Source organism: Euwallacea similis, chromosome 26 (genome assembly GCF_039881205.1).
Source record: "Euwallacea similis isolate ESF13 chromosome 26, ESF131.1, whole genome shotgun sequence".
NCBI classification, from domain to species: Eukaryota; Metazoa; Arthropoda; class Insecta; order Coleoptera; family Curculionidae; genus Euwallacea; species Euwallacea similis.
Genome location: NC_089634.1, coordinates 1,152,114 through 1,174,329, shown reverse-complemented (window position 1 = coordinate 1,174,329; position 22,216 = coordinate 1,152,114). Strand labels below are relative to the sequence as shown.

Below are 22,216 nucleotides of genomic sequence, written 5' to 3'. Positions count from 1 at the left end.
TCTAACCTGAATTAGTCAAAAAAAACTTTTTCCCGAAAATCTGTTACAATGATTTCGACACAACAATGCTATATGCCTCTCGCACATCTCTCGTCTGTTTTCTGTGTCAAAAATTGGGTAAATCATAAATACATATTTGTCCTTATCATTGTAACTGGATCATACAAAGATTTCATATTGATCAACAAATAAAACAACGAACACTCGATTATTATAAAATTTTATTATTTGAAGAGTTAACATTACACTAGAAACCATTAAACTTAGAATGTATCGTGTTCTTTACATAATGATAATGTTTTATTAATCAAATCAAATCAATTAAATTAATCTAATACTTATACAGCCATGATTTTGAAGTTAAAGCTATAGGAATTCTACGAAACATATTAAAAATTATCGTATGTTATTGCTGCAGCCTCAAAACCTTAGGCAACCTACGACAAAAGAAAATACAGATTAGACTTTAAAAAGTGCATCAGAATGTTATCATTAGTAATACGGTTATTTTCTAGGAGACACTTAAATTTTTTAATTTGTGGCACCATCTATAAACCATAAGTGCTAGCTGCTACACACCCTAGCAGATTTCTTCTATCATGCAGTGCTCAGTTAGCTACCTATTTTTAGATAGAGTCACGTTGAAGTTACAGATTTCTTCACGCGAAAATGTTGTATAGATGGTGCTACATCAAAACACTGTTTATAAAATGGTGAAAGCGCCGTATGATCCACCCCCCAAAAACTTAATTTGCTATGAGTGTAACCGCACTAACCGGCCAACTATGAAATTTTTCCAATAATTTATTTTCGACTTTTACATGTGAACATCGTTCAGATTGTGATCGAAATCAAACTTTGAAATTCTCTGTTCTGCTGTATTCAGTCTTAAGACTTTTTCTTTTTATCTTATGCGGAAATAACGTGTTACTGTTACGCCTATTGTTGAATCGATAATAAAAGAGGGAGCTTAAGTACTGCTTTCCTTATTAGGACTTTTAGGTATTAACTAAACAGTTGTTACGTGTCAATGCTCTCAAACCTATGACATTCTTGGGTGCGTTCCCATGACAACGACGCCACAAACCAAAACAATTCAAACAAAAAATTGAACAATATTCCGCGTAGTAAAGAGAAATTGTTGATAATTTTGTAAGTTTAACACGATTTATAATTATGAAACTTAAAGTTATTCTTAGCCAAAAGTTAAAGGAAAACGTGCCTTTGACGTGTGTCGGCTGGATCAACACTGAAGAAGTGTATTCCATCAGGTTAGTTCGCGTGTAGTTTCCCTTATCAAATTACTGCCCAAAATAAACAAGTTCAAGCACCTCATTTTTTGAGGAAATGATAACTTCAACCATCTCACATTTTTTCCAGCGATGACAATCAAATTCTCTCATGGTCGGTCTCAACCAATCAACCATCCACAATCGCCCAACTCGAAAAAAATGTGTTTGCTACTGACCTGCAATTCCTGCCCCGACAAGGCTCCAATTTATCCAAGCAAAGTGATTTGATTCTGGTTTCATGTGCAGATGGCAGGTTTCACCTAGTGAATCGATCAGGGCGAATTGAGAGAAGTGTGGAAGCCCATAAGGGCGCTGTGCTTGTCGGTCAATGGGGCAACGATGGGACAGGTTTTCTTACTGGTTTATACATTAATTATACATCTTGAAAAATTTGACTGAATCAGAATTATACAGGTGGAGAGGATGGTTTCATTAAAATTTGGTCAAGAAGTGGCATGTTGCGTTCAAGTGTGGTGAACAGTGATAGCCCGGTGTTTGCTGCATGCTGGTCTCCGGACAATCAAAGTATTGCTTATAGCAATGATAAATGCTTGGTTATTAAGCTGTTAGCACCAAATACTAAACCACTTAAGGTATAGAAATAATGAGAAATCGGGATAAAATAAGGGACATATATTTGTTTAGTGGAAGGCCCATGAGGGGGTAGTTTTATGTTTGGCCTGGAGCGCAACTTCGGATATCATAGTCTCGGGGGGCGAGGATTGCAAATACCGTGTGTGGGATAATCAAGGAAGACCCATATTTTCCAGCGTCCATCATAATCATCCTGTAACTGCAATCTCTTGGGCTCCCACAGGGGATTTGTTTGCTGTGGGATCGTTTAATACATTGAGGCTTTGTGACTATTCAGGGGTAATAAAAATGATAATGAATACGGTAATGTTTTAATAATTTTACCAATAATACTACAGTGGTCGAGATCGCTTGAAAAACCACAATCTGGTACTATTTACAAAATTGCATGGTCCAATGATGGAACACAGTTAGCTGGAGCTTGCGCCAATGGGTGCTTGCTTTTCGCCCACGTAATAGAGAGGCACGCTCATTATTTGAATATTAGGTGATTTTTGTACACATTATAAAAATAAATGAAGACCTTTTTACTACTTCTAGTGCAACAGTCAGTGAAAAGAAATTGATAACTGTGAAAAATGTCTTGGACGATACCGCAGAGCATCTCGAATTGCCAGATAGAGTTATCCACTTGGCAATGCGCTACAATAATTTGGTACTAACCACCCCTTCTCAGTGCTACATTTACAATACATCCAACTGGAACACCCCATTTATATTCGACTTGAAAGATGGCTCTGTGCATTACATGGAACTGGCCGAAAAGTAGGCGTATTAAATAATACAACCCCGCTTCTTTGAACACAGTACTTCAATTCCAGACACATGATTCTAGTTGAGAAAAACACTGTGGGAATTTACAATTATCAAGGCAAGTTAGTGGGGCAACCGCGTTGGGCTAATATGAGATTGGATATAGTCAAGCCTGCTTTGATTTCACTTTCCAATGATACCTTAGCAGTACGAGATCACAACGATACAAAAAGTAATTATTGGTTTTGTATTCAATCTAGGTTTATTTACAATTATCCTTTCAATCATTGAAGTGGTCCACATTATCGACTTGACAACCAACCGCAATTCAAACGAAATGAATAGCTCTATTCAACACTCATTACCAATAATTCAGATCTCTTTGGATACTCAAGGACCTTCCTCAGTCAGAACACTGGCGTTATTAGACAAATCGCGAGATCTATACGTAATTCGTATTAAAAGCTCGTCTGCAAAGACATTCACAAAACTTGGTAAATCACGTAAAATTTCTTATTCATGGATAAGTTATAGATCCAATGCTATTAGGACGAAAAATTGACTCATTTTCGTGGAATGCTACCATTAATATTCTGGCAGCCATTCAAGACGCCCAGCTCATGGTGTGGTACTGTCCCATGGCCGCTTTCAGTATAAAATTGCTGCAAATGTGCTCGTTACAGTATGATTCGCCGGAATTGGGACGAAGCCCGAGGATTAACGATTTTGTCGGGAATTCCGTTTCTGTTAGACGTGTCGATGGGTCATTGCTTAATATCCCCATATCTCCATTTCCAGAACTAATTTACAAGTAAGAATTTAAAAATGTATTCCAGAACCTTTAATAGACATACATTTTAGGAAAATCTTGGATAATAAATGGACGGAGGCCTTAAATTTATGCAGAACTGCAAATACGGAAATGGCATGGGCATGTTTAGCTGTAATGGCAACTCAGTCAAACTCTGAGACTATTGATATTGCCGAAGAGGCTTTTGCCAATATCAACCACCATGAAAAAGTCTATTATATACAATACATTAAGGTGATGTATAAAAATAAATGTTCTTCCTTCTAAACTATAAAGAGCAAAGGTTGTGTCTATGCCAAACAAATGTAGACAAAATATGCATTCGTCATATCTTCAAGAAATATTGTTTGTTTTGATTCAAAAATCCAAATTTTTTTGTAAATTAGGTGACAGTATTAAATAAAATAATATATGGTGTATGTTCATTAGGTGTTGTTACAGTACTCGTTGACATTATTCTGACATAGTTAAATTTAACAATTATAAATCAATTTACATATTTAGAATCTGCCTTCAAAAGCGGAAAGAAAAGCCCATTTGTTCCTTCTTGGAGGTAAACTTGAGGAGGCTGAATCTATTTTGCTACACAATGGGATGGTTTATCAAGCAATTTATGTAAATATTAACATACACAATTGGACCAGGTATCTTGAAAGTAATTGTGTGTTTGTAAGAACTTAAAAAAACATTTTACAGAGCTTTGGAACTGGCCCTTAAGCATAAAACACATATAGACACAGTGTTGTATCTAAGGGAAAAATACCTGGAGACATTAGGGAAAAAGGAAAATAATAATAAATATATCAGTGTAAGGGAGACAACTGAGGTTGATCCTGACAAGGTGCAACAAAAAATTGCTGTAGAGCAAAAACGCCGAATTAGCCACTAATTGATTTTTTTATTATATATATAGTTAATACCCTTTTGGCAATAAGTATTAATAGATAAATAAAAATTATATTATTTTTCTCAATAAGAATTAAGGCAGTATCACACTAACCAATAAAATGAAGGACTATTTATTTTGGTACTTATCTTTGGGTCACAGCTACCATTTCAGCTATACTCAAATAATCCTTATACTGGCCTTTACGCATAGAATCCAATTTTATCAAATCTTTATAAAACTGCACTCTCTCATCTGCATATTTACTGTCGCTCATCATCAAACTCCCAGTCAACCAACATTTCCCCAATAAAATCCCTAAAAATGAATCCACAATATTCCCTTCATTATTTTAACAATCAATAATTACATTTGCAGTCAGGCTCAAGCTCTTGTAGTTGCTCAAAAGCCTCCAGAAGTTCCTGCCTTTTTTCATTGCTCAATGTTGGGTGGCTCAAGACCCACCTCAAATAAAACCAAGCACTACTGTCCGCTGGGTCAGTGAAAACAGCACTTTGAACCAAATCCAGCTCATGTTCAATGCAGGAGTCATCTAGACTTCTTAAAGTACTGCGATAATGCCAGGATGAGTAGTTGGAGAAATTGTTATTAAGTCTTTCTGTTGAGAACTTTATTTCTGCAGGTAGGGTTATGCCTATTTTGTTTACCAGGAGTCTGCGGTAGTCCCAGCAATGAACTACAAGTGAATTTAAGAATAATGTCATTTTACAAATTTTGGAAAATAAAACATACAGTTTCTATCATCATAGTTTAAATACTTAGTACACAAATTAAATTCCTTCTCCCAGTCGGGTTTGGGATGAATCATAAGAACCCAATAGCGGTGGTGCCATGATCCATATGACTTGGGATTGGCTATAAGGCACTGTTCAGTCAAGGCAATTTCCTTGTCTAAAAATGTTCCTAAGAGGTCCTCTCCTTCCAGCTCATTTTCATCACTATTAACAACTATTACTCTCACATTTTTTAAACATGAAGAACATATTACCTTCTCTTTTTTTTTATTAAAGCTACTTCTTTTCGATAGTTCCACAAAGTGTAAATGTCAGGGTTAACACACAATAACTGAGTGGATATCGCTAGGGATTCTGGGTCGTAAGAATCATCATTGCGAGTAGAAAGTATCTTCTTCATGCCGATACGGTAGGCCTGCAGTTTCCTTTGCTGTTCCTTCCGTTTTTCTGCCTTTTGTTCTTCTGTGGATTTCACTTTTAATCGTCCATGCTAAAATTAATTAAATACAATATAGTTGAGCTTGACATTTTCTGGTATAAAACTCACCATTTTGAGGTAGATTTTTGGTGAAACCTTTTCTTAAATAAATTTCCTTAATAATTAATAATTATTAAAAAACAACATAACCTTATTCAAGAAAAGTAAACATGTCACAATTACGCTCTTGACATTACTGATCGATGTCATGCAGATGTTCTCTCTTTTTCATCCTTCTATTAAAAAGATAAAAAATCAACATGTACAACAATTTGATGATGCTTCTTTCTTTCTCTTACTCATGCACTTCTATTGAATGGAAGAGAAACAAATGCTAACATTAGGCTGAATTGAATAGCCACCAATTTCCGAAACTGCACCTTTTTGTCGATTCTGTTCAGAGTTTCTTCTTCCTAAAAGTAAGTTTTGTTAATTGTTATTATCAATTTTCTCCTAATTTTAATTACTAAAAGAAAGAATTTCATCAGCAATAACCCAAGATGGGGGTCCCTAAATTTTTCCGATATATTAGTGAACGCTACCCTTGTTTGAGCGAAATTGTAAGAGAGTATCAGGTAAACCTTTTCAACCTCTTGCAGCCCTATTTTTATGTAATCATTATTTAATAAAACACCATTAGATTCCCGAATTTGACAATATGTACTTGGACATGAATGGTATCATCCACATGTGTTCACATCCCGATGACAACAACCCTCATTTCCGTATCACTGAAGAGAAAATCTTCCAAGACATATTTCATTATATTGAGGTATTGTTTCGAATGATTAAGCCAAGAAAATTGTTTTTTATGGCCATTGATGGAGTGGCTCCACGTGCTAAGATGAACCAACAAAGAGGGCGTAGATTTAGGTCTGCTAAAGAAGCAGAAAAACAAGAAGCTGAGGCTCAAAAGAAAGGAGAGATTTTACCCACTGAAGCAAGATTTGATTCTAATTGTATCACACCAGGCACTGTGTTTATGGCTCGATTGCATGAAGAGTTGAAGTACTTTTGTACAGACAAAATTTCAAATGATCCAATATGGAAAGAAGTTAAAATTATTTTATCAGGACATGAGGTAGACTTTTTCCTATATACATATATAAATATATTGACTGAATTTATGTATATTGATGGTGCTTTTAGACTCCAGGAGAAGGTGAACATAAAATAATGGATTATATAAGGTATTTAAGATCACAACCAGGATATGATCCTAATACTCGACATTGCTTATATGGACTAGATGCTGATTTAATAATGTTAGGCTTGTGCAGTCATGAACCTCACTTTAGTTTGCTTCGTGAAGAGGTCTTCTTTGATTCATTTACAAGATTTGTCTGCTGATGCTTTAGAATTACAGGTTAAATTTGGTAAAAAGTCTACCAAGCGACAATCAGTTCCTGAAGAAATTACATTTTTCCTGTTACATTTGTCATTAATGAGAGAATATTTAGAACTGGAATTTGCCTCATTGAAAGAGAAACTTGTCACCTTTAAATTTGATTTAGAAAAAATTATTGATGACTGGGTAAAAATTTTATAGAATTAAGTTTAAATTAAATTATTATTGGATCCATTTTGTTCAGGTTCTGATGGGGTTTTTGGTAGGAAATGATTTCATTCCTCATCTGCCACATTTGCACATAGCAAGTGGGGCTTTACCCATTTTGTACATGACTTATAAGGAGGTTTTGCCCACTTTAGATGGTAGGTTACAAGTAGGAAATATTACTAAAATAACTACATTTATATGGCTTATAGGATACATAAATGAGGGTGGGGATTTAAATCTGCCAAGGTTTGAAAAATTTATGCAACAATTAGCCACATTTGATTTTGATACCTTTGAGGAAATCAGGGATGATTTAATGTTTATGGAGGCCAAGACTGGACGTAAAATGAATACACATTCAAAGGTTTCTATGGTATGTATTTTAAGCTTATAATAAAAAATTCTTTTTGTACTAGCATTTAATAAAAGGGCATTATCCAAAAATAAAAAATATATTCAGGTTTTTAATTCTTGATTTTATTTATAATAAGCTTAACAGCATATATATTCATTATAAAATTTATGTTCAGGGGGTTAAAAAATTAGAACAATGGTCAAATGAAATAGGAGACCTGGATGAACCTTTAGAACCTGAAGAAAATATTCCTACCAGAGATTCAGGATTGGAGGCTTTAATTAAAGCTGCAGCTGACTTAGTAAATTACTCGACTAAACATCTCCCTCTTTTGTTATAACTAAAATTTTAGGATATACCCTCAGATGATGATAATGGTGAAGATGATGATGATAAAGCATTCACAAATTACAAAAAGGATTATTACATGAATAAACTTGAATACACTAAAGTCACCCCGTAAGTTTTCCTATTTGTTCAATGCAATTTGATCACATTAATCTTCTAGTGAGGTACTGCGAGCTCAAGCCGAAGGCTACGTTCGCGCTATTCAATGGAATCTCAACTATTATTACAACGGATGTTCTTCTTGGTCCTGGTTCTATCCTCACCATTATGCGCCTTACATAAGCGACATTAAGGGGTTCAGCGACTTGAAGTTGGAATTTAATTTAGGGACACCCTTCAAGCCTTATGAGCAAGTGAGTCTCACAAAGTTTTCTGGACATGGCATGTATGCCTACTTTTAGTTATTGGCAGTGTTGCCTGCAGCAAGCAAAACTCTTCTACCCACAGCTTATCATGATTTAATGACCAGTGAGGAGTCTCCGCTAAAGTCTTATTACCCAGAGAACTTTCAAACAGACAAAAATGGCAAACGGCAGGAGTGGGAGGCTGTAGTGCTTATTCCATTTATGGATGAAGTTAAAGTTTTGGTGGAGGTTTATTAGTTCAAATTAAAAACGTCAAATTGTAGAAATCGCTTTTGGAAGCGATGCAAGAGTGCAATGAGAGGTTGACACCTGAAGAAAGAAAGAGAAATAGGCATGGACCTATGTTGGCATATACTCGATCTTCAAGAGATTTGGGCAGTTATGAAGGCTCACAACATTATCCTACAATAAAACATAACTATAGTCTAGTGGAAGAATTTACTATAGAGGATATTCGAGTGCCGAAAGAAAAGTTGGTTAAGGGACTCTATCCAGGGGTGGCTTTGGATGTATATTTCCCAGGATTTCCAACAATGAAGCATTTGAAGTACAAGGTAAGGTTCTAAGTCTTTTGAGGGAGTTTGAAATTAATTTTAAACTTGTTTAACATTAGCCCGAATTAAAGAAAGCACGAGTGAAAGTATTTGAACAAGCCAGTCGTTCCGAAAATATGATTCTTCATATTATTGAAGAAGACAAAGAGCAAGACACAGAAAAGTCAGATGCTATACCTTGGGAACTTGTAGGAGCCAATGTTTTCGTCGCTTGGCCTCATTTAGTAGAGGCCAGAATTGTCTCTATTCAAAACAAGAGCATCAGGTATGTTAGCATGGGAGAAGCCAATCAATATAACACTGAAGAATTGAAGAACGGCAAGGCCATCTTGAAAGATGAGTCGCGAGCCATCGTTGAACATTATGCCACGAGATTAGGAGTGGAAGTTGGACCTGTAGAGATGCTGTGCAAGGTGTTTTCATTTGTGCTTCGGTTTTCCTCGATATCTGATGATTAATTGTAGGTTCAAGTGATGATTGGCCGCAAGTACGTTTTTGCACCTAACGGTAGATTGACCCTGGAGAAGCAATTTTCGGAGATTACCGCCAATTACCCTCTGCAAACTATAGTGAGCAAAATAGACACTTTCGATTCACATCATACAATACATCGGAACGTCCAAGAGGTGTTTGCTGTCGGGGAAATTTGTTTTGTGTTAGGAAATCCGCATTACGGCAGTCAAGGCATTGTAAATTATCTACATCTTAAGAATAAGTGACGGTTATTAATTCTGTATCTTAAAGGTAACAGAAAACAAAGATGTGGCCAAAACTGGCCGAATTTTCCTCGCCGTGGTGATCGTCGAAGAACCTAACTTTGACAGTGTCCTACAGATAAAAGAAAACTTAATGCGCAGTTACAAAACTTTATGCCGCGCCGCTAGTTCCCTGGGGATGAGCCACTACGTTTACGCACGAATCACTGGCTCAATATTCGTGGAAGTCCCAGATGGATCGGGAGGGTTTAAAAACTCCAACATCGGGTTGGATTTGAAGTTCAATAAGAGAAACCAGGAGATGCCCGGTTACACTAAGAGAATCGATATTACGTGGTATTATACCGATCAGTGTTCCCAGCTGGTGGGGGAGTATGCGGAAAAGTTCCCTGAGGTGTTTCAGTATTTGGCTGACCATGGATCTAATGATAATATTAGAGCTGAAAATATGTTTCCTGAGTCGGATTGGTAAGAGTCAGATTTGGGTAGTTAGTATTGTTTGTTTTTGTAATTTGAGTGATAACAAAATAATGATCTTCAAATCTCTTGATGATGAGTATTAATTTTTTTTATTCTAACTTTACTTACTCATATTTTTTATCCTTTTTATAAAAAACTTACTCTTATTTGAAATTATATTCTGCGAATCCTTGTAATACCGGTTATACTATTTGCAATTTTCTTAAGGGAAGAGAAAATGGCTGCCTTACAGGAATGGCTTCTAACCCTCCCTACTCATAGCATAGAGAAGCAGCAGTGCGGCTCCCAAACAACCGAACGCGCGGTAGTCGAAGAAGTCGAAAGAGTTGTTGATGAGTATTCTAAAATTTCCAAAGGCAAAACTGTCGTCATGAAAGTCAGACCGTCCTCTCTCTACAAGGTTTATGTCTTGTTTTGCTTTATAATTTATATAAAACATGAATGCATTTGTAGCCGGATTTGCAGTCGGGTACCCTGCCCCCCGATTCCAAAGTGCAGACCGAAATATTCGACCGGATAATCAACACGAGGAAGGGATTTACCGTTCCTTTTGGTCTTAAAGGTACGGTGATTGCCATCACTGAGTCTGCAAGTAAAAATCCCAGGGACACTCTTTATGATGTTGTCTTTGACAAATCTTTCAAGGATGGTATGGAATTAAATTGCTCTCTGGAGCGGGGTTATAGATTGCCGAGCACTTCTTTTGTAAATATTTCTTATGGCAAGAGATTGTACAATGAAAGGGCTGGAAATGGAGGTAAGTGCAAAATTATAGAACAAAATCACAATCCAGGTATAAATAATTAAATTTTATTATTTGTGTTTACTGAGTACGATAAGAGTATGATATAATATAGTAATATTTTATCATCAAAAATATCTGGGGTTTTTACACATTTTCAGTCAAACTTAGGTTTTGAAGGGCCTAAATAATCTGTAAAGGGTGACACAACACACGCAACAAACATGACACTTGAAACCTTTTTGATGTAATATCTTTATAGGTAGAGTGGAGCAGGAAAACCCTTGGGTGAATATGAATTTTAACGTGGCTGCTCCCAATATTCAATCCCGGCGAGGAATCCCTGACCAGTATTCTTACTACCCGCAAAAAAACAAAAAGAAGCAGCTAAAACCCGGTGAAGGCTCCGCTTTTGCTCAATTTACTAGCCAAATGAAAAATCAGCCAAATTCTCCTGAGAAACCAATAGAACGCACTAAAATAAATGAGCAAAAATCACCTATTAAACCAGCACAGTCTGAAGCTTTAGCGTTTAATAATAAAGAGGTACTTGATAACCCCAAAGAGAACGAAAAACCACTGATTAATACCAACTTCCTTAAAAATTTACTAAAAATTAATGAGAACCATGCGAAATCGGAGACAGCTTCCCATTCCCCAAATGTACCATTCGAACTTTTAGCTGTAAGCCGTTAAAATCTGCAGGAATTTTATGATTGAAGATTTATTTTAGCAAAAGGTGGCAAATACTCCTGCCAGCATTCGTTTACTTACCTACTATCAGTCTAATGGTCTAGGAGTGCCCAGATATGAGCACTTTAAATTTGGTGATAAATACAAGGCGCAAATGAGTCTAACCAATGGGCAGCTGGTAATGGGTGATCCTGCCGAAAACAAAGAAGAAGCTACTGAAAAAGTAGCTTCTTCCATATTGGGATTGTTAATGAAAAAGGTGTGCTTTGTCAGTTTTCTAGCATAAGAAAACAGTCCAATTTGTTTTCTTTAAGGATCCACAATCAAATAATGGGAGTGTTCTTCCGGAGCCGCCCAAAACTTGGGTTGAAGCTCCTAAAGAGAAAGACCAAGCGTTAAAAGTAGCCCTCCATAATCCTTTTGTACCCACGCAAGTGATGAAGAGACAGAGTAGTAAGAACTCTGAAGAAAGAAAAGTGTCCGAAATGGAGAAGCAGCCGGTAAGTTACTTCAATGACAGTGGAGTTGTAAGTTTCATTTTGTCGGGTTTGAAGGCACCTACACCAAGCCAGGCTCCCCAGCAACGAAAACCGAGAACGTCGAGAATAGCTGCCAATTTTAATAAGAAGATTTAATAAATTTTTGCCTTTCAGTCCATACCATTATTTCTATAAATCACCATGATTGAAATTTAAATATTGTTTTATTTTGTGTGTTTATATTTGTCGAAGGTATGGTGAATTTATGTTTTTCTTTATTTGTTAATTTGATTTTTAATGTTATTTCCTTCTAGAATTAAGAATCAATCAATGACTGATTTATTAAAAAACATTATTTGTAGTTTTTTTGGTATTCCTATCTCTCTCTTCTAATCTCCCTGAACTTAATGAAGAGTCGGTCAACTGTTAACAAAATCATCCGATTTCCCTCAAACTAATTTCTGTAATTGGGTTATTAAACGTAGCCGGAATCTCTGAAATTTTAATTCAGGTTTGTGTCCCGCTTTTTATTAAACCCTATTTGTATTCCCCGCCCTCGAGGTTTAGTTAAAAACTTTATCGGTCCCAACTTGCGAGTGTAGCAGAGGGGAAACCCCTGAAAATAAAGAACTCTCAATCAACCAAATAGGAGGGAGCCAAGCTGGAATTAGGAGGGTTTTGTTTAGTTAACAGAGGAAACGATATCTTAATGGGTCACTATTTCGAGAAATAATAAATTGTGTCGAGTTTCAATTACTAGTATGTACCTACAACCGTTATTTAGGAAGTAGATTGGTTTTGTTTGCATAATGCATACGCTCGTATCCATAATTGACGTGAAACCAGAGTGGAAATTGTGCCTCGAAACCGCTCGTTGCATACGCCAGTCTGATTGACAAACAATTACGCGAATTTAAGCCAGCACAACCGAATAAAGAATCCTCCCCCCGAAATGTCGTTTATTTAAATCCTTCAAATAAAGGTAGATCGTCATATTAATCTAGCGGTAAGTAATAAAACCCTCTAAAACTCGGACACAATGGCGGTCATGTCGGACAATAGAAAATAGCGGTTCGCTTTCGACCGTTCTACAATAATAGCCGGCCATTTGTGTTTAAGCCGTGCTACATCGGCATATATGGCAAAACGAATTCGACTGCGGCCCTATAGCCGGACAAAAGATTCGGTTTGAAATATTAGCGGAAAAATTCTGAATTATTGCTTCGGTGATCTCATAAATTGCCCGATGGTTAATTGGTCCCCTCCGGCTGCAGCAGGTTTAAAATTTTTACCAATCAGGCTATTTAGGATTGAAAGTATCTACAGCAGTAAAAGCGTACAATGAGATTTTTTAAGACTTGGGGTTGGTATAAAGATGTAGAGCTAAATGACAAACTAAACACTTCCTTCACCAAATTGTCAAGAATAGTAAACTGTCCGTGATTAACTTTAATTTAAATGGAGTTTTAATTAACTTCTGTACTGTAGGCTTTAAATCTTTGTGCTTGAGTATTTAATGACAAAATCAAACATCAATCAAGTATCATAAAATAGCAGATTTTTCCTGTTGAATTTGCTTTATAATCACTTTTTGTCAGACTAACGCAGCTATTTTGAGGGCCAAAAAAGAAAGAGCGAAATCTCTCAACAGACATTACTTCATATTCTCACTCTCAATTAAATTTATTAATTTAATATATTTTATAAATAAAGATTAAACCACAATATTGATATGCCGCAGATTTCATTCACATCAACCCAAATTTAAAAACCACTAAAAGAATGAGAAATGTCGTCTTAACCATGTTGGCTTCAAACACTAACCCCAACGTGCCTGTTTATCCTGTCAACGCAGAGACCATAAAGTCTTTCGCTGGCCCTGAAGGCCCATGATGAGATGAGCCCTGTCAGCCCTTTGTAATGGGGCACGTACACCGATTTGTGTCACGTCCACTTTGGGGAAACTGTTTTTCCGAGGTAAACTGAGGCGAATGCCAAAACCAAGGATTTTTTAAGATAAAGTGATGAGATGTTTAGTTGTTTGTACCACGGGTCTCCGATCAGAACTCTCTTGCCTAACACTATAAATTGGAACGGCCGAGGAGATAACTTCCTAAGTGGATATAAATCTTTTGTTACTTATTACGATATGAGAAAGTTTCGAATCTAGAGCCGAAAAAGTTTTATGAAAAGTTGCCCGGAGCTCAGTTTTTCCTTCTGGCATAGAGAATATTTTAAACTCCGTCCCGGGGAAAGCGATTTATATCCTAGAGTATACATATTTATTTTACCGGGTGGGGATTATCGCTGGCTATCACGCAGGGACGTACTCTGTACAGGGCAGCGGGTTTTTAAGATTCTACAAAACGTAAATTTCCTTGTCAACAAATACGTATACTTATACTCAGCAATAAGGCCTCACGTCAGCCAAGTGTTAAGGCAGATAACAAGGCGGTCTGTCAATCAGGCGGCGTTTTCCCTTCGTTCGGCGCCCCTTTTGTTAGGGCGTGCACCCTTTTTAATACACGGATTTATCGCAGTAATACATACATTCGTAAAAATAACCTTTCGAACAAAGCGGAACGGAAAAATAATGGCTGAAAATCTAATTTCTAGCGCAAAACATTTCATGTCTGATCATATAGATAAACCAAATTATGATTTTCTTGATGAATTGGTGACTAATGTTCTTTGGAACTTATTACTAACAAAAACTTTTCGATGGATTTTCAAAGCGAGACTTATATTATTCCGCAGTAATTTAGGCGAAATCCCAAACAAACTTTCCATTGTTAAATCGGAATTATAGTGCAGACGGCCGGACGGTGGTGCCGTTATTGTGACCGCTAAATATTTTCCAGGACATAATACCTTAGTCCCTTTTGTCCTAATGGATTGTTTTGTAATTGGATTGGACTCGGGCGGTCCGGAATTGAAGCCGCGTTTGAATGAAAGTGCTGCTTTAAAAGATGAGAATTTAAAGTGTCTAGAAAAGATATCAAAAATGGGTCATATGTTTCGACAGAGTTGGTAAATAAGGGAAAACTCTTGATTATATAATGATAGTTTGCAATACGAATTTTTACCATCAAAAACAGGCTAATACATCGACATTTTATATAAAGCAACTAGATAAATTAGAAAGAACGTATTATTCAATGAACGAAATTATTTTCGTTACATGGAAAAAGTTGTATGAAAATCCTTAAGGAACATGTCTTAAATTGCACCCCACTTAAGGTCAGTACCAACTTTTGTTCCCTCCTAAGAAGAGTCTCGCACGTTTCTCTCTCCAATAGTGCTGTTCAATTTTGTCCCTCTTTCTAAATATTTATATGTCGGGGATTTAGTAGTTTATAAGATTTAGTATTACAGTATTAGAGTTAGCAACGAGGCAACTGACAGAGCTATCTAGGGATGAAGCACTGTCGAACGAGGTTACCATTACCGCCGTTACTAGATGGTATAGTGTCCGTTTTTGGACTGGGATATCTCCAGGAAACTAAGAAGGACTGGGAAGAGCGGGGACAGGCACTCGAGATATAGGACGAGAGAGACGCGATCCAGCAGTAGTAAATTCGTTAATTTATCTTTCTATATTTTGATAATACATGAACATTTTTCAACTATGGAAAATGTTTATAATGTTATTCCGACATATATATGTATATGTATAATACTCGTTTTGCGTTTACAGTGTTGAAAACACGATAAGCCAACACGCATGACCTCCTTTCGGCGTTCTTTATTTATAATCCGATAATGTAATTCGCCGGAAGTAACGAGGAGTTTTCTGTGTAATAAACTGCAAAAGGAAAGGAAAACGCGTTGCCTAAGTGAAACTTTGGAAATTGCGATGTTTCTTCTGACGTCCTTAATGCTCGGATATACGATTATGCGCGGCATTGATGAAAGTCGTCTCTGTATGGGGTCCCAAAGGGTCACGTGCCGCACGCCATTCAACGATTAGTTTTATTGTGAGTCCGCCCTTGTTCCGATGGGGTAATCCCCGAATATCGTCGATTCCAAAGTTAGTTGGAAATGATTTAGTTTGTACGGGTGTCAAAATTGATTAAATCCTGCCCATGAACAATGGTATCAGATATTGGGTTTCAAAGGTTCGTAATCGCTTTACGATAATTCCATATCTCGCTGTGGAAAAATAACAATTTTCTCCACAATCCCCCGGCGTTCGGGACGCAAAAACAGGGTTCGTTTTAGTCACAAATGACTTGTGTGCGTTACGCTCCGCAAAATCCTTTGTGGCGTTTTTTGCGTTTAAGTGGCATAAAGGGGGTCCACCGATGCGAACTGACCCGGACGGCTCGGCGCCTCTTTTCCAAGCTCGTTTCATTAGAATCAGATGAAAAGCTCCGTCACACCTGACTGTTTCTCCCTCAGAAAGCTTTTTACGGGGGCCTCTCTCCCGCTATCCATTCATAACCTCGAAAATCTGATCCCCTCAGGGCCACCCTCTTTTATTAACAGTCCCTAATCCTCTCAACGTCGCCGATTGTTAAAAAGAGAAACAGTCGTAATTCAAACAGACATTCGTGTCATTCCAGTCGAACTGTGCCACAAGTAACAATGGACTAAAATTCATTAAACTTCGCGAACAATGGGGGCGCACTCGAGACAGACACCCCTGCGGGACTGGATCGAGTGCATAAAAAACCCCATTGCGGCAATTTAATAATGTTTCCGCTCTCACGCACCCTTAGGGACCTTCGCTTAGATTCGATTTTACACCAATTTTTGCAAGAAGCCTTCGTTATGTTTAGACGAGACCATTTCCACGCAGACAATCACATAGCTTTCTCAGTTTTTTTTCCAAACTATAGTTTATTTAAGAGTTTCTCAGCTCATTATGTTTGTATGGGATATCTCATAAATAAAACTATGCGGAATAATTAATCTTAGGAAAACTAAGAGGTCCCTCTCTGAAGACATTTGGCTTAAATAATTGAATCTGCGGTCGCTTGCCTTGATGCGAAATAATTCGCATTTAAGCGTCCGTTTCACGTGATGGCCACTCTACCCTTATCAACCCCCAATATTTGTCATCCCCACGGAACGGACATTCCGTTTACATTTTGACCGCTTCGCATTAGCCACTATTCCAGGTGGAAAAACTGACCCTTTTTGTCACAAATAAAGACTTTTAAATTCTATTAATTGTCCGAACGAGGGAGCCAAACTAAACAATGAAGCTGTTAGCCTGATTACAACAGCCATAACAATTTAGTTCCGTGAATGGTTTTCGAAATGGCAATTATTGCGATTTATGGAGCCGGTTCCTGTTTTCTGGAAACAATGCCGGCGCATCCGCTTTTAAGGGATTTGGTAACTTCTATTTCTCGCTTGCACATTGAAAAAATGTGCTATTAAATCGTGTTATCAAATAACTTTCATTGTTAGGAGGTGAATAAATATCTGGACATGTAATCTCTATACTTGCGGAGAGAGCGCTGTACGTTCTTTTCATCCTTCCCTCGATAAAAATGATACAGACATCGTCATTTAGTCCAGAAAGTAAAATTGGCTCATTCAGAAAACACAAATTTCTTCAATTTTTGGAGACTACAATGTTGTTGTTTTACTACACGAAAACCTTCCTCGATGTCAATAAGTTTATATTGATTTAGCTTTTGCTCCCAAGTGAAATGTGATTATGTTACTGACAATGTAAAGGTTGCTGACAGTTCTCTCTCTGCCTTTAAAACGTTGTCCAAAGGGCCAAAAGGGCCTTGCTCTTAGAGCACGCGATGCATCCTGCATTCATCTCGGTTAAAGCCCTCGTAAATTATCTCCTGTGAAGACGAAAAGAATTTCTTATTTTTATTTATTGTAGCCCCGATATAGCGGGCGTATAAATTATTCGGTAAATAATGAATTTCGCTGTTGCTTCGGATTAGACAAGACACGACTTGAGATACAAGATAGCGCTTAATCTAAACGAGTTCTGGAGTTGTTGGGGCACGTAACGCGCTTATTTACTTTTCGAGCGTGCGAATGTGATTGGACGAATTAACAAAGGAGAGTCATACATGGGCAGATTGTGGTGGCAACTTGAATTCGGGTCAAACAGTGCATCGCGTGTTCCAGTGGTTTAGTTCAACGATGGGCCCTAATTACTGTGTACTAAGTAGCAAGAAGGAAATTAAAGGCATTCTTTCTGTGTCAGCGGAAATAGCATTCGACTACCTCATTCCAGCAAGCTAATAAATGTTTCAAGCTAGACGTTCATCTTTCTATACGAATTCCTGTTAAACGAGCACAAATACTCGAAAACCAACTGAAAGCAAAGTAATATCTGATTTACATTGTGATCTCCTTTCAGGGAGAAAACATCCGTTTGATATCGGAAACGCTTTTAGTGCTTAGGATGTTTGTGCCTGGCTACGTAAACATTTTTCGGGCTTTTGTTGTCTGCCGAAGGCGCATTCAAGCAATGTCCTTTATATGTTAAATGCGAGAGACCAATGAAATTGGGCTCTTTTGCGAGCTAAAATTGCACAAGCAGCTCTATAATTGCAAGCGGAATTCGAGACAGGCATTGAGTATTTTAACGAAATTAAGCCTCATATTGGAGGTTTTAATTTAATCACGAAAACGTTAAAGCAAAGCACACACTGACGAACAAACTTCGCTCGATGGAACGATATTTTCATGTAAATAGTTGCATTTCGTGTTTAGTTTACTGCGGCACATGCACCAAAGTGCTGTTCCTTAGCTGTTCCTGATTTCATTACGGGTGGCGCCATTTCGATGGAAATTACTCTCATACGCTAATGATAAAACTCCGCAAAGTGCCATTACGAAAGTTCAACTCGAAATGAATTCCATATTCTTTTGTGACCCCCGGGGAACGTATGCCAAAGCTGTGATCTGAAAGCCAAAGAGTGTCGAAAGCCATTAGCTTATTCGTCGGGCAAATAATGGAGAAGAGGCAGCCGTTTAGCGTTAAACAATTTATTGGCAACATTAATCCAAAGTTTAGAGTTTCAAGTGCTCTTTCGCCGTCTACACATCCCATCCGGGGCAATAAATAAATACTTAATAGTGTTAGATTAGAGCACTTAGTCTAAAGTTGGGTAATTCAGAGATAGAGCCAGATTTAAATCTTCCAAGGAAAGCTATGGCATGACGCAACTTTTCCTTGGGAAACTTTTAACTATTTCACCTGAATACGGAAACGGAGCCTCGGGTCCCTGCATGGAAAGATAAATTCCCTAAAATCATTTCCAATTGAAGTGCACTGGAAACTTTGATTGCTTGGGAATTCCTTTTATTTAGGGATTAACGCAGTTACAAATAAGCTCTTCTTGAAGAGAAGCAAATCAAAATTTTAATACCTACGCCTCTGCTGACATGTTTCATGTAATAAATGTGAACTCGGGGCCGTATTAAACTAGTTCACATTAAACTTCCTAAAACTTATTTAACTCAAAAGTACTGCAATTGCAAGTATTAAAACTTAATAATATGAGTTTATGTTAAATATATCCGACTCAAGCTTTACGGGAGGAAATTCGAAGCGGTAATAATAATCATCAAGTGTAGGAAGTAGGTGTCTTCTATTCAGCAATAATGAGTTGAGATTTTCTAAAGCGAGACTGAGGAAATTAAGCTCAGCGCTTTCAGCTCACAATACGGGAGAAATGTCTATTTACCAGATTCTAAAATCTAAAGCTTTTGTACTTGACAACACGAGATGTAGAGAATTTTCAAAGGAACCTTAATGTTAAAGCTTGTTTTTATTATCATTGCCTGGGTTTCACGAGTTAAGATCATATCAACAGTTCCCACCAAGGATGAATAATAATATCCAACAATTTTCTGAGCAAAAGCATTGTTTGCTGTACATCTGGTTGCCTATACGTTAATTGCACTTACAAGTAATGTATGTAATTCAATCTAAAAAGCGTTATTCTCATAATTGCTGGTTGTCCCAAAAAGTTAAAGGACAGCAACGGCTAATGCGTTTCATATTTATTATAGAACGTATTTAGGTCATAAATAGACAACCTTCGATGGCGTTGGTTACCTAAGCATCTGCACATAAATCAATAAAGTCAGTTTTAATTTAGTAGGATAGAGTATTTTTCAATTAAGCGGCAATTTACGAAGTCTGACATGGTACGGTACCCTCAAACAGTGGATTTCAGGCTATATCTAGTCGTTCTCGTTCGAACAAAAGAACGGCGCATTGTTGCCATTTAACGGACGAATTTGATTGGAGCAGGTCTACGAGGGAATTTTATTGCAATACCTACAAGCAAATTCCAAATCTTATTTCACCTAAAAACTTTTCCGATACATCGGGAGATAGAAAATAGTCTGGAAGTTTGGAATATACAGAAACTTGTCAATGGTGATTTGCAAAGAACCTCAAGTTTGTCAGTTTTGACAATTGTTGTCATCGAACGTGACAATTAAAGGTAAAATGTTCAAAGTACTGAACTCGTTCACGCGTCGAATGGCAACCATTCCATTCCACCACGTGCCGATAGTGGTGGAACAGACAGGCCGGGGTGAAAGGGCCTTCGATATCTACTCAAGACTACTGAAGGAACGCATCATTTGCCTTATGGGGCCCATAAACGACGCAACTAGTTCTGTAACGATCGCTCAGCTGCTCTACTTGCAATCAGAATCGACCACGAAGCCTATTCATATGTACATAAATTCACCTGGAGGAGTAATAACGTCGGGGCTGGGGATTTACGACACTATGCAATACATCATGCCCCCCATTTCGACGTGGTGTGTGGGGCAGTGTTGCAGCATGGCTTCGTTGCTGTTAGGCGCTGGCACTAAAGGTATTATTAATTTTTTAATATTTTTTACTTCCAATATAGTTAAAAACTCTTTGAAGTTAGGCATGAGAAATTCTCTTCCCAACGCCAGGATTATGATTCATCAGCCATCAGGAGGGGTGACCGGGCAGGCCACAGACATAAAAATCCAAGCTGAAGAGATATTGAAGATAAAGCAGCAGATCAACAAGCTTTATGTCAAACACACAAGCATGCCTCTGGAGAGAGTAGAGATTAGCCTGGAAAGGGACAACTTTATGACCCCATTGGAAGCAATGAAGTTCGGCCTAATTGATCACGTGCTTTGCAATGTGCCTAAAGGCAAGCACGCTCTGCCTGGGATTGCCTTATTCGACACAAAAAATGCAGAAAACATATTGCCGGCTTAGTTTCTGTATGGATTTACAACAAAGTGTGTGTCATCCCTAATAAAGTTATGTTTAACTCAGCACCGAAATATCTGTGCACAAGGCGAACGAAAACAGTCCCTGTCAGGCCGTTTTTGCAGTATGCAAAGCGATTAACCATAAATATTCGCCCGAGATTTTGACAGGATCGAATTGAAAACCGGCCAAAACGGCACATTCGCCCTAAATTTATCGGCTTATCACAGAGTTTATTTACAGTTAACTTTGCCGAACAAGTGGCGCAAAAACCTTTCCGACTTAATTAGCTCTCCGAACGCGTTTTATCGGAGTGCTTGCTAAAATAATAGGGAAGCTCGAATTAAAATTATCGCTGCATAATTAAACCGCTCGTCGAATGTGCTTCGAGGGCTCTCCGCGAAGCGCTAAAAGCAACAGCTTTACTTCTAGACACGAATTTCGCTACCTACTTTAATTAGCATGAATCGGCGGTTTAGCCGGGAGTTTTCTTACCACTTTTAAAACTATTATTTTGCCAACTCCAACTCTCAAGGGGATACTTTTGCCGTGGCGCATAACTTTACCGAGCATAATACACACTCCTTTATATACGGAGCGACGTCGAGAGCAAAGAGGTTCTTCTCAAAATTTTATTATTTAACTGCCTTGGGATGGCTGAAATACGGACATAATCATTCGTCATTTGGGTAAAAAAATACTCCATTTTATTATTAGATTTTTGGAGTTTGTTTTATGAAAATTAAAAGTATTAAAAAACGATGTAAAATATAGTAAAATTGTAAATAGTATCAAAATTAGTAAAATATTTAACTGCGGGAGTATTGTTATCGATTAAAATTCTATTCTAAAACTAAAATTCCTATTCGCTATTTCATTAAAAAATTAATAATCTCTGTACATCGAAGAAACTTGAGGGCTAGCTGCCAGCAAGGAGCGTTATTTGTCATCTTGTGGGAAATATGAAAACGTTCAGCTTCTGCAGTGTCTGTATGTGTATCTACGTGTGCGCAATAAGAGATATATCTGGGTCGTAGACACATCTCTGTGTGTGTATCCTTTACTTCCAGCAAGGTACTCAAATTCAAAGAATTGGCGAGTTAACTAAAGTGGTATAAACAATACCAGCCATTAACCCATGCAACACGTAATTAA

At 37.5% G+C, this 22,216-nt stretch overlaps 4 protein-coding genes across 4 annotated transcripts; 3 read left to right on the top strand and 1 right to left on the bottom strand.

The window, feature by feature from the left end:
• The first annotated feature begins 1,133 nt into the window (after window positions 1–1,133).
• Oseg5 (intraflagellar transport protein Oseg5) lies at window positions 1,134–4,339 on the top strand. Its single transcript, XM_066402545.1, has 12 exons — window positions 1,134–1,271; window positions 1,381–1,652; window positions 1,707–1,885; window positions 1,938–2,165; window positions 2,225–2,373; window positions 2,427–2,651; window positions 2,708–2,871; window positions 2,933–3,133; window positions 3,189–3,450; window positions 3,501–3,684; window positions 3,955–4,094; window positions 4,147–4,339. Exons 1-12 carry the CDS (start codon window positions 1,177–1,179, stop codon window positions 4,337–4,339), a joined length of 2,292 nt encoding a protein of 763 aa, XP_066258642.1. The 5' UTR covers window positions 1,134–1,176.
• On the bottom strand, window positions 4,329–5,748 carry RabGGTa (Rab geranylgeranyltransferase subunit alpha). The gene is made up of 5 exons (XM_066402547.1): window positions 5,639–5,748; window positions 5,346–5,581; window positions 5,090–5,295; window positions 4,707–5,033; window positions 4,329–4,654 (listed from the first exon to the last, which is right to left on the bottom strand). Exons 1-5 carry the CDS (start codon window positions 5,639–5,641, stop codon window positions 4,482–4,484), a joined length of 945 nt encoding a protein of 314 aa, XP_066258644.1. The 5' UTR covers window positions 5,642–5,748; the 3' UTR covers window positions 4,329–4,481.
• A 234-nt stretch (window positions 5,749–5,982) lies between these two features.
• pcm (pacman) lies at window positions 5,983–12,201 on the top strand. The gene is made up of 20 exons (XM_066402544.1): window positions 5,983–6,144; window positions 6,210–6,650; window positions 6,719–6,883; window positions 6,936–7,103; window positions 7,162–7,282; window positions 7,337–7,500; window positions 7,658–7,783; window positions 7,835–7,941; window positions 7,991–8,183; window positions 8,232–8,405; window positions 8,459–8,749; window positions 8,809–9,162; window positions 9,214–9,438; window positions 9,494–9,933; window positions 10,153–10,345; window positions 10,399–10,702; window positions 10,950–11,371; window positions 11,421–11,639; window positions 11,695–11,880; window positions 11,935–12,201. The coding sequence occupies exons 1-20, from the start codon at window positions 6,070–6,072 to the stop codon at window positions 12,013–12,015; spliced, it is 4,449 nt and encodes a 1,482-aa protein (XP_066258641.1). The 5' UTR covers window positions 5,983–6,069; the 3' UTR covers window positions 12,016–12,201.
• An 8,098-nt stretch (window positions 12,202–20,299) lies between these two features.
• On the top strand, window positions 20,300–21,098 carry LOC136417041 (ATP-dependent Clp protease proteolytic subunit-like). Its single transcript, XM_066402532.1, has 2 exons — window positions 20,300–20,681; window positions 20,742–21,098. Exons 1-2 carry the CDS (start codon window positions 20,306–20,308, stop codon window positions 21,065–21,067), a joined length of 702 nt encoding a protein of 233 aa, XP_066258629.1. The 5' UTR covers window positions 20,300–20,305; the 3' UTR covers window positions 21,068–21,098.
• Window positions 21,099–22,216: the final 1,118 nt, after the last annotated feature.

Coding starts and splice junctions, on each gene's coding strand:
- Oseg5 (XM_066402545.1), top strand. CDS start 1,177: ATGAAACTTAAAGTTATTCTTAGCCAAAAGTTAAAGGAAAACGTGCCT. Junction 1,272..1,380: donor GAAGAAGTGTATTCCATCAG/GTTAGTTCGCGT, acceptor CATTTTTTCCAG/CGATGACAATCAAATTCTCT. Junction 4,095..4,146: donor AACATACACAATTGGACCAG/GTATCTTGAAAG, acceptor AACATTTTACAG/AGCTTTGGAACTGGCCCTTA.
- RabGGTa (XM_066402547.1), bottom strand. Junction 5,296..5,345: donor TTAATAAAAAAAAAGAGAAG/GTAATATGTTCT, acceptor AGTTGTTAATAG/TGATGAAAATGAGCTGGAAG. Junction 4,655..4,706: donor GCTTGAGCCTGACTGCAAAT/GTAATTATTGAT, acceptor ATTCATTTTTAG/GGATTTTATTGGGGAAATGT.
- pcm (XM_066402544.1), top strand. CDS start 6,070: ATGGGGGTCCCTAAATTTTTCCGATATATTAGTGAACGCTACCCTTGT. Junction 6,145..6,209: donor AAATTGTAAGAGAGTATCAG/GTAAACCTTTTC, acceptor AAACACCATTAG/ATTCCCGAATTTGACAATAT. Junction 8,184..8,231: donor CCTTCAAGCCTTATGAGCAA/GTGAGTCTCACA, acceptor GCCTACTTTTAG/TTATTGGCAGTGTTGCCTGC.
- LOC136417041 (XM_066402532.1), top strand. CDS start 20,306: ATGTTCAAAGTACTGAACTCGTTCACGCGTCGAATGGCAACCATTCCA. Junction 20,682..20,741: donor GTTAGGCGCTGGCACTAAAG/GTATTATTAATT, acceptor CTTTGAAGTTAG/GCATGAGAAATTCTCTTCCC.